Source organism: Myotis brandtii, unplaced genomic scaffold (genome assembly GCF_000412655.1).
Source record: "Myotis brandtii unplaced genomic scaffold, ASM41265v1 scaffold879, whole genome shotgun sequence".
Lineage (NCBI taxonomy): Eukaryota > Metazoa > Chordata > Mammalia > Chiroptera > Vespertilionidae > Myotis > Myotis brandtii.
This window is the reverse complement of record NW_005371595.1, coordinates 543,958-555,574: the sequence shown is the minus strand read 5'-3', so window position 1 is coordinate 555,574 and position 11,617 is coordinate 543,958. Positions and strand designations below refer to the sequence as shown.

General features: G+C 51.2%; 1 protein-coding gene across 1 annotated transcript in view; it reads right to left on the bottom strand.

The window, feature by feature from the left end:
• Positions 1–11,617, bottom strand: part of LOC102256683 (protein Daple-like) — a 72,957-nt gene that overhangs the window by 51,741 nt on the left and 9,599 nt on the right. The window contains exons 4-6 of the mRNA XM_014532313.1: positions 8,168–8,237; positions 4,289–4,347; positions 3,411–3,494 (exon numbers count right to left, since the gene is read on the bottom strand). Of these exons, the coding sequence (XP_014387799.1) occupies positions 3,411–3,494; positions 4,289–4,347; positions 8,168–8,237 (213 nt within the window). The remainder of the gene's footprint in view (positions 1–3,410; positions 3,495–4,288; positions 4,348–8,167; positions 8,238–11,617) is intronic.

Below are 11,617 nucleotides of genomic sequence, written 5' to 3'. Positions count from 1 at the left end.
CCCTGAGAGCACCCACCTCCCAAGGCCACGCCCCCTGGGACCTAGGCCCACTCTCCCACAGCTGACCCACCTCACTGACATTATTAACCCTCAGCCACCAAGTTCCTGTGGGGGGCGGGCAGGCTCCTCAGCAAGTGCAGCCACACTCTGCAGCCGAGCTCTTTCCTCACACACCACTGCTGCTGTCATACTAGCTCAAGGAGGACACTGACTTCCCACCAGACAGCACTCCGCCCAGTGTGGGAGCTCCCTCAACTGTCCCAGGGATTTCAGTCGCGTCCATCCATGTGTCACACAAAGAGGGTAAGCCTTGGGAGGGGAGGGTCAGGAGGGATAGCATCTTATTCTTCAAATAAAATCTAACGCGAAGATGGCCATGGATCAAACCTGAAACCCAAGTACATGCCCTTGATGGGGAATCAAACCTGCGACCCTTTGGTTGGCAGTCTGGCACTCTAATCACTGAGCCAAACCAGCTGCGGCCCGGTCTCACCTCCTCAACCTGACCCCCAGACCTTCTAGAGGAGGCAGAAGGTCTGTTTCCATCCTTGTCTTCTCAGTTTGGGAAGGTGAGTGTTCGTGCACGTGGGCCTCAAAAGGGAAAAACAAATGGCAATCCACTGAGTGATGTGCACCAAAAAACGTTCTCACATTTTCCAGAGGGTAAATGGAGGTGGAGAATAACTTAAAAAAACACACCTGCTCTGGCAGGTTTCACTCAGTGGTTAGAGCGTCAGCCTGTGGACCAAAGGGTCTCGGGCTTGATTCCCAGTCAAGGGTACATACCTCAGTTGATGGTTTGATCCCCAGACCCGTGCAGGAAGCAACCAGTCTGTGTCTCTCTCTGACATCAATGTGTTTCTCTCTCTCCCTCTCCCTCTCCCCTCTTCCTCCCTCTTCATTTTTTCTAAAAAGCAATAAAAAATATCTTTGGATGAGGATTAAAAAACCCCACAAAAAAAAAACACCCACAAGTAAAAAGGACCTTTCAGTCCTCAATTGACATCCACTTTCTCACCTTTCCCACTTCACAAAGGAAACATTGGGATTCAGCGGGTCTCAGAGAATTCAGAGAAATCTCTGCCTGTGTCGAGAGGCACCAGAAAGGCAGGGATGTGGGGCTCCGAGGCTGGGCTCTAGGCCTCTCCAACCCAGTGCTGGGGAAAGGCCTCTGATGTCCGAGGGGATCCTGGGACACAACCCAGCTGCACAGCAGTCACATGAGCAGCTTTTTAAAAAAAATGTTTTACTTCTTTAAAATATGTTTTTATTGATTTGAGAGAGGAAGGGAGAGGGAGGGAGAGAGAAACATTGATGAGAGAGTGCCTCCTGCACTCCCCCTACTGGGGATGGAGTCTGATACCAGGAATCAAACCATGACCTCTTGGTTCCTGGGTTGACACTCAACCACTGAGCCACACCAGCTGGGCCACAGGAGCAGCTTAATTAAAGGCTCATGTTGCTCCTCCCCCAATTCTGACTCGGTGGGTCTCTTATAGGGCCCGGCACCTGAATGTTTGAGAAGCACCAATAATTCTGAAGCCCTTTCCCCAGGGCCAGGGCTGAATGTGATTATCACTCAAGACCCTCTGGCTGCATTATAAACCCTGTTCCTGGGTTGACACTCAACCACTGAGACACACAGGCTGGGCCACAGGAGCAGCTTAATTAAAGGCTCGTGTTGCTCCTCCCCCAATTCTGACTCGGTGGGTCTCTTATAGGGCCCGGCACCTGAATGTTTGAGAAGCACCAATAATTCTGAAGCCCTTTCCCCAGGGCCAGGGCTGAATGTGATTATCACTCAAGACCCTCTGGCTGCATTATAAACCCTCCCCCCCTCCTTTATTTTAAATATCCTGCTGGCTGAGCAGGGAAAACAGTGAGTAGCAGAGACCTAGTACCCGGATACATACATGTTCAAAACACAAGGACACACAAGGAAAATTAAAAGGCAGAATGGCCCTACCTAGTTTGGCTCAGCGGATAGAGCATTGGCCTGCAGACCAAAGGGTCCGGGTTAGATTCCGGTCAAGGGCATGTACCTCAGTTGCTGGCTCCTCCCTGGCCAGGCCCTGGTCAGGAAGCACGCAGGAGGCAACCAATTCATGTGTTTCTCTCACATTGATAGTTCTCTTAGTCTTTCCCTCTCTCTTCCTCTCTCTCTCAAAATCAATGGGAAAATATCCTGGGGTGAGGATTAAAAAAAAAAAAAGCAGAATGGTCCTCAGGCTAACAGGTGGCCGCTCACCATCATGAATGGCTGAGCGTATTTAGGACAATGCTGACTTCCCCTTGACTTCGACCAGTCGCTTTCCACTCCTGCTCCAGTGCTGACTCAGCACCCACCACCCATGGTGCCCATCAGCCCAGCCTGTCCCTGGCTCCAGCCTGGGGTACGGCAGCGGCCCCTGCCAGCCCCACACCTGCTCCTTTGTGCTCCTGCTCATGCCTTTTTCATGCCTTTATCTCAGCTGTCCAATCAGACTGAAGGCTGAGCCACATCCCCTAAGATAACTAAATCAAACAAGGCTTCTTCTGGAGGGAGGAGGGGGGATTTCAGGGAAATATACTTTCAGGTCAGTGCTGCCCCCACAGGCCCGGTTTCCAGGGAAACCACTTCTCTGATGTCACCGAGGTCCATGGCAGAGGGACTGCCCTCAGTGCACAGCCCTCCCGACCCCACCCCAGGGCCGAGTCTACAGCGACAGCCCTTCTGGGACTTGGCAGCCTGTTTCTCTGCCACGTCCCTGACAGAAATGGAGACCCTTCCCCTGGGAAGACCAGCCATGGGAAGCAGAGCCACATTGGCCAGAACACATTTTCAGGGCAAATCAAATTCTGAGCCCAAGCCCCTTGACAGTATTTAAAACCAGTCTGGCTCCATATTAGGCAAGAAGAGGAGGCAAATGAAGACTTGATTTGGGTGTATAAAATTTTTTTTTTCCAGGGCCGAGTCTACAGCGACAGCCCTTCTGGGACTTGGCAGCCTGTTTCTCTGCCACGTCCCTGACAGAAACGGAGACCCTTTCCCTGGGAAGACCAGCCATGGGAAGCAGAGCCACATTGGCCAGAACACATTTTCAGGGCAAATCAAATTCTGAGCCCAAGCCCCTTGACAGTACTCAAAACCAGTCTGGCTCCATATTAGGCAAGAAGAGGACGCAAATGAAGACTTGATTTGGGTGTATAAAAATTTTTTTTTAAATTTTTCCCCCCATTTTGTTTTAGCTTGCTGATGACTACCTTTCCAAACAGGTTCAATATGTCTGGTGTATGAAACCTAAAATTAGGAAAATCACTAGTGGGTGATGTAGTCTTTAAACTTTTCCTTGGTGGTGAGAGCCTGCCTCCTGGTTGCCACGGTAGAGGGGGTCCACGGCTAAGCCCCACAAAGCCAGCCTCACACCTACCTGCCGGATATGGGCCAGGATCCCGGCCTGGGTCTCAATGTCAAGCTGTTGGATTTTTTCAATAAATGCCCCTTTCCTGTCGCACTGCGGAGGTAACGTGTGTTAATGGGAGCATTCTGCAAGTGAGGCAACCTGGCACCACAGCCGCCCACCACAGCCACAGAAATAGTTTCCAGATGAGCTGCCCACCCAGCCCCTGGCTTCCTCCTTTATAACCAAGAGCTTGTCCTCCCTCCTGTCCCTTAGACAGAGGTTTCTCTAGAAGTTGCTCTGACCACCCACAGCAGAATCACCGGGGGAACTGGTTTTCAAAAAGCCCATCAGGTTGAAAACACTGGAGGTGAAGCACAGAAATCTGCACGTTAAACAAGCTCCAGTGACTCTTAAACCAGTAAAGGTCAAGAGCACTAGGGGTGACGACCTTCGTCTCCAAAGGGCCAGATGTAGGAACGTCTCAGAGTCTGTGGGCCATTTAGTCTCAGCTCTGCCATGTGCTGTGCGAGCAGCCAGAGATAATACAGGAAGAATCGAGTGGGGCCCTGTGCCCATGAAAGTTTTTTCCAAAATCAGGGGTGGTCAGATGGGGCCCTCAGGCTGGAAGGAGTTTCTGGTCTTTGGTCTAGGTGTCCCTATACTGGGGACAATTTGCTAAGGGCACCTGGGCTGAGGAATCCCCACTTGCTTCTGCCAAAGGTGCCCTGGGACTAGAATCGGCTGCCACCTAATGAGTGGTCCCTTCTCTCAGGAAGCCGGGATGTGTCATGTTGGACCGAAGGCAGCGTCCCTCCTACCTCACTCACTAAGGGGGAGTTTATCCCCACAAACCCACACACAAGATGGCCAAGGGCAGGCCCCCTCCACCCTTGCCCAAGCCCTACCTGGACAGCACAGCCCAGCACCAGCACCAGCATCTTCTCCATTTCCTCCATACTTTGTCCTAAATCAAAAGAGCAACATATTCAATAGACTCATCTTCTCATAAAATCTCACCAATGATACACCACTCTGCTGTTGGGGGGGAAATCAGATAAGCTAAAAAAAATCATTTCGACCTGGGTGAACCCCGCCATCTGTTCTCTATGTATGGGCTTATATATTATTTAAGCCAAATGAGAATTCTATACATAAGTATTTGTGGTCCTTTCCCACTCAAATATGTCATAAATATTGTCCCATGATAATCCACGAACTCCAACGTCAGCATCTCTTGTTAGTGTGTGCGGGAAGCAAGCCCAATGGCAGAGAGGCGTCTCCGAAGGAAGTGCTGAGTGGGCTCTAAGATGAGGTGCCCACAACTCTACCTGTTCATCGTGCAGCATTGCAAATAGACAAGCCCCAGACGCGTCCCCCAGCTTCACGCTGCCAACATCCTGCACATCTGTCCCGCCGCCCTCCTCCCCCCGTTTCTGTCAGTGTTTGGCTGGAATGTTCCAAAGAAAACCCAGACAACCTAAGGTGTCACTTTTGTCTTTAAATACAGTTTCTCATGTTGTGACCCAACCATAAAATTATTTTCGTTGCTACTTCATAACTGTAATGTTGCTACTGTTATGAATCGTAATGTAAATATCTGATATGCAGGATGGTCTTAGGCAACCCCTGTGAAAGGGTCGTTCGACCGCCAAAGGGGTCGCGACCCACAGGTTGAGAACTGCTGATCTAAATGATGCTAGACAACATCTCAGTGGCTAGTTTGTTTGGTTTTAGAAGAAAGAAGAGCAATTCATTTAAAAAAATTTAGAGAGGAAGGGAGAGAAAGACAAATCAATGTTAGAGAGATGCACAGGCTGCCTCCTGCACACCCCCTCCCACTCACCCCCCCCAACTTGAGATAGAACTGGAAACCCAGGCCTATGCCCTAACCAGGAATGAAACCAGCAACCTTTTGATGCACGGGACGATGCCCAACCAACTGAACCACACAGGCCAGGGCTTGGAAGCAGGGGTGGGGAATGTCCTGCCCAAGGGCCATATAAGGCCTCCAAAATCATTTGGTCTGGCCCTCCCAAGGCATTAGGAGCGAGTTAATGAAATGTTTGACCAAATATAGCAGCTAATTTTTAAGTTGATAATTTTGTATGGCCCACAAATGATATCATACATACCCAAATGGCCCTTGGCAGAAAAAAGGTTCCCCACCCCTGGCTGCTGGTTTATAAAGCAGATTCTTATTTACCTCTTAAGGGAAAACTCATCCTTTAAGCTTTTCTTACTGCCAAATTGTCAGGTGGAAAGGCTTTTACCATTTCACTCTCTCACACCAACGTATGATAAGCCCGATTTCCACAGACCCAGACCAACACTATCACACTGCTCCTTCTCAGCCCTGCCAATCAGACAGGACCAAAAAAAATCACACAGGGTCCCCTCGGACCATCCAGATCCAGCTCTTAGCAATATGCTCAGTAAGGGTGGGTGCTGCAGATCCAGCTACTATGGTCAAAGACTCCCTTTGCTAGTAAGAGTAGAACTTCTCAGTGTTCAAATGGAATAATTCTCAAAGCCTTATGATTGTCTTTTCTCTTGAGGCATTTCATTTGCCCCAAGAGGCTCCAATCCATAGTCATTCATAAATAGAATCACAGCCCTGACTCACTTCTCTATTAATGCTGAGCTGATGATCAGCCACAATTTCAGTCTTGATAAAAAAGAAAGAGAATGAGCATAAGAGTGTTAACAGCCTCCAAACAGTCCCATTAAAACCTTTCCATGGCCACAGTGCTCTCGCCCACTAGCCCGTGTGCCCGTGTGACCGTCCCCTCCAGGCTCCCCCCAGTCAGTCCCCACATGACAGGGAAGTGCCTCTTGTAAGCCCTTTGGTGGATATTACAGGCACAGACCCTCCCAGCCATCGCCAGCTGCCCTTCCTACAGCGATTCACCTCCCCCAGGCTTGTACATGGTGCTGTAGCCACCAGAGAGCTGACACATAAGCAAGAACGTGTTTGGAGGGCTCAGACAGCAGAAACAGAAGGCAGAGTTCACACAGAAAATCTTCATGTTCACAGCAGAGGGTCTAAGTGTACCATACTTTAGAATAACTGCAACAGCTCTGAGAATCTTTGTTCCCAGCCACAGCAGAGGAAAACAGCATTAAAAGTGCAAACACATGTAGTACAGGCCCACTGCTAGTAGCAAGACCATAAGCAAAAAGGAGACTAGAAACCCTGTACACACAGACACACACAGATACACACAGACACACACAGATACACACAGACACACATGAGCTTGATCTACAGTGTGAGGCGGCTCAATGAAAGAGCAAAGGGTCCCGCTTCCTCAGCACCAGCAGTTACACACATGACAACCATGAGCCATTCATTCATTCATTCATTCTATTCATTCGTTCACACCCATCAGGCATCAAGAGAAAACTAAATCTGAACCAGAGCACTGTTAGAAATGTGTAGAATTTCTGTTTGCCAAGTTTTGTTAACACGGGGTGGTGGGGAGGGGGAAGGTTTAAAAGGTAGAGGATTAATCTTAGAAAAAATCTTCATGGAAAAAAATGATTTAAAATAAGCTTTGGGGCAACAAACAGGGCACTAGGAGATTCCGGTGGAGCAGTGCTCTGTTTGTTCTCACCAGGTGAGTGGAATAAAACATGTGGTGCAAACAAAGCATCCTGTGCTTTTTATCCCCACACAGATTCCGGTGAAACTTGTGAGAGAGAGAGAAGCAGAAGTTCTCTAATTTCTTATGGGAGGCTGATTTCTCTCAGGATTTTAAAGTAAGAAAAACTGTTATTCTCTTAACTCTACCAGATTGTGGGTTTTGAATAGTTTCAAACATAGAGAAGATAGTGGGTCCCTGTCAGTGAGATTGGCTCAGTGACAGTCAAGCAGGTAAAGAAGAAACAAACCTACAGACAGCTCCCTTCCAGGCACCCATGTGTTCTGGCTGCTGGGAGCTTTGTCGTAATCAACACAGTCCTCTGGCTCAGACCAAGAAAATCAACAAAGAAAAGCTGGAAAGGGAACCTGGGAGAAGGACCTCTAGTCTGCAGTGAGATTCAGGCCAGGCTTCTTAAAGGAAGTGACCTCTGAGCTGAGACCCACAGGGTGAGGGGGGAGATTTAGGACACAGTGAGCGAGAGCGCTGCAGGCACAGGAACAGCACGTGCAAAGGCCCAGAGGTAAGAGAACAGGGTGCTTGTCCGGGAGCCGTGGTGCAGGCAGAGGCACAGGATGTGGCGGGAGGAAATCCGCCGCCCTGTTTAACTCCCCAGGGAGCCACCTGACAAGCATGAATTAACTCTGACTTTCTGGAAGATGTCCAGGAACACATTTCATTCTGTCTTTCAAGGTCACAGTGTGTGTCCAAGGCTAGGACTTGGAACCCTTGCCCTCTCGGGCTTCAGGGCACAGTGGCAGACATGCCAGGACTTCCTGGTGAGACCCACCACGGACTGAAAAGGGCATCACAGGGTCCCCGTGGAAGAGAGAGGTGAGTTCCTCCACAGATTCCTCCTTTCTTACCAAAAGGTACCCACCCTGTGAAGGTGGCCCTGACCCCACATTTACTGAGGAGGAGAGACCCCAGAGAGGCCACAAAGACTCGGGCCCCTAAGCCCACCGAAGCAGGGGCCTTGGCTTCCTGCCTCAGAGGAACACACCCATTCTTCAAAATCTCACCAGAATGATCACGTGTTTTCACTCTGCTGGCTCCAAGCTGGCAGCCAGAGCTCTGTGTCCAACAGCTGCCCAGAGCCACTGGTACTGGCCAAGCCCACCGAGGGGGGTGGGTTTCACTCACCAGACAGCGGGTCTTTGCCAATCACCAAAACATCCGGCAAGCTCATTAGGATCCGCTGCTGGAGAACTTCCTACAGAAACAAAGAGGAAAGATACCACTGAGAACAGGAAAGAAAAATAAAGAATGACTAACAAAATGACAGCTTCTCTAGTCACTGGGTGAGCGCGCAGCCACTACACGGTAACTGGGAGCATGCTATGTAAGAGGAAGGAATAGTTAGGATATAAATATATGTGAAAAGTCAGAGCTACCTGGACTTCTAATCCTCATCACAACCAAATAAACATTATGTCTGCATATGAGCAGAGGCCTTGGGAAGAAGAAGATAGGTTACATGCCAGGACAGGAGCATCAGGTGTAAGTGTCTTTTTAATTTTTTAAATATGTTTTTATTGATTTCATAGAGGGAGAGGGAGAGGGAGAAACATCAATGATGAGAGAACCATTAATAGGCTGATTCCTTCACGTCCCCTACTGGGGAATTGAGTCCTCAACCCGTGCATGTGCCCTGACTGGGAATCCAATCGTGATCTCCAGGTTCATAGGTTGATGCTCAATCACTGAGCCACACCGGCTGGTTGTGAGAGTCCTGGCCCCAACCACAGAGGAGTCCAAGCAGCGGGCCAGGAGGAGGCCAGAGACCCTGGCTGAGACACCAGCTCTCAGGTGAGCCTGGCCATGCTGCTTCTCACCCCTCCTGTCCTCTGTAAAAGGTCAAGGACAAAGTCTCCCCAGGTTCTCAGAGGCAAAACTTGAGCTTCTTGAATAGCTGGTGCTTTTCAGAGGGGCCCCTGGTATTCCTAAGTGCCCTGCCCTGAAGCCTCAGAGAAGGACAGCCAGGGTGGCAGAAGTGTTGCCTGGCAAACAAGACCAGGCCTGGGTTCTGTGACTGTGACGTCTCTCACTGAAAAGCCACGGGCAGAGGGATCCCACTCTACGTGGGGGTGACCTCTCACCCTCCCTGATCAGAGTAAGGAATGACTGTCTCGCTTCCAAGCCCTCACAACAAGGGGATGCTGGGTGGTACTTCTTCTGAAAAACTTTCTTGACTGTCACTTCACAACAATAACCAGTTATGCGCATGCTATCATGTCAGCTGGGAGGGAAAAAGGCAGAATATGAAAGGCAGGGCCTGAAACACAAACTGCTCATGCAGACACCGGGAGGAAACACTAACACCGCTCATAGTGACTGTCTTTCAGTGGTGGGATTCAGGGTGGCTCTTATTCTTACTACTTGTGTGTTTTCCTAGCTGTTTGTAAGAAACACATATTACTTATATGGCCAGAATTTAACTTTATTTTCCAATAAATCAGAAGGAAATACACAGCACAACCCTGTTCACACCTGCCTGTGTCAGCCCAGAGGCAAGTGGCCTGCGGCTTTCTCTGTTAGCAGGACTGAGGCAGGGATGCCCTGCGGCCCTTAGCAAGTGCTGCAGCAAACATTCACTCTGGGCCACGGGGCTGAGGCTGCCAAGCACACCTGCCCTCCCTCAAAGAGCTGCCAGTGCAGAAGCCGGGCAAGGAGGCAGGGTCCTTCCTTCTACCTGCCTTTCTCTCTGGGCCCTGAGGGTGGACTGGCCGTCTTTTCCTTCCTGGGACGGTTCCCGTGTTCTAGAGCACTACCCCGTGCCCAAGAGCAGCAAACTGCCTGCAATTCCACATGGTCGAGCCCCCTTGGCCAGCCCAGACCTGAGCGGCAGGGCAGCTGATCACCATCAGCGTGCACCCTCCTCGACCAGCGAGATGAGAGGACGGCAGGCACATGGCCACACAGCTCACCCGAGCCTGCCTGCTCCGTGCTGCTCACGGAGAACCTCAGACACCTCCCCTCCCCTGAGGCCTCCATCGCAGCCCCAGGAGAGGTGATGCCCTCCCAGCTACACCTGAGGCAGGAGGCCTGCCTGTCCAGAGTCTCACGTTGGCATCTCCCTGGTTTTGATTCATGTGAAACCAGGACAACAGGCCTTCATCCCAGCAACTGGGGCAAGTGCTGACTGTGACAGACGTGACAGGATTTACTGCACCCCAGTGCCCGTTCCCCTGTCTCCTGCCCACAACCCTCCAAACTGGAAACTCAGTTGCACACCATCACTCCACTCAGGTGTCATTTCCTCCAAGAAGCCTTCCCAGCTGCCCCCACGCAGCCTGAGTTAGGAGTCTTGTCTATTGAACTGTTGGCACCTTCCGCCTCCCTGACACTTAGCACACAGCATCAAAAGCACCTGCTTGCCATGAATGGTGCCTGCAGCCAGGAATCAAGCCCCTCCACACCCAGACCCAAGTTCAATGGCAGCACCACCCCTGCCCCCTGCCTGTGGGCAGCACTAGATGAAACCCACCAGCCTACAGCATGCCTGGCCCTGAGTGTGGCTCCCCTCAGACAAAGAAACAAGGCCACTTCAGGCCCATCATCTGAGCTCTCAAAGGCCCTGCCTAGAGGCTGCTCAGAGTCACGGTGCTGTTTTGCCAACAGACCATGGAATGAGCACAGCTGCATGCTGGGAACAGGGCTCAGAAGCGGAGTCTGGCCAAGATCTCAGTGAAACCCAGTCATAAATCTGGGACTTGTTGGGCAGTGAGTGTTTCTAATACACACACACACACACACACACACACACACTCTAGTGGCCCAGTACACGAAATTGGTGCACATTAAAAGGAGATTAATTAGAGGAAATATTTTAATATTGCTATTTGCCCTTTCTCTATAATAGAAGTGTCAGAGATGAAAGAAAATTAGTAGAATGTATATGAAAATCTTCCTCCTGTCAGAGTTGGGGCACACCACGGGACCCAGAGTCAAGTCCCCGCCCACCCACGTGCGCCTCGAAATCGTGTGAGACCCAGACCCAGCCGCCCTCACCCCCATCGGGCTAGATCCAGACCTGGCCGGACCCACCCTTGTCAAGCTCCGCTGGGTGGGGTCATAGCTTCAGGTTCTCTGGCCTGGCATGGCAGGGAGGGCAGCCTGAGGACCCCTGTCAAGCCCCACGGGGGAGGGTTTTGGGGGGTGCAGCCTCAGGTCCCTGCTGATTGCTCGTTAAGGCTCATTACAGGAACTTGGCCTCCACTCTGGGTACAGCCTTCTTGTGTTTCGGAACCCTCCCCGCCCCCTGCCTCCACTGTGGGCACCGCCATCTTTGTGGCAGAGTGACAGTCAATGTGCATATTCCCTCTTTATTATATAAGACTAGAGGCCCAGTGCACAAAAATTCGTGCACTCGGGGGGCGGGAGGGGGGGTCCCCAAGCCCGGCCTGTGCCTTCTCGCAGTCTGGGACCCCTCGGGAGATAAAGACCTGCTGGCTTAGGCCTGCTCCCGGGTGGCAGAGGGCAGGCCCAATCCCTAAGTGCAGCCCCTGGTCAGGCTCAGAGCAGGGCCGATTGGGGAGTTGGGGCGCCGCCCCGTCATGCACAGAGCAGGGCAGATCGGGAGGGTGCGATGCC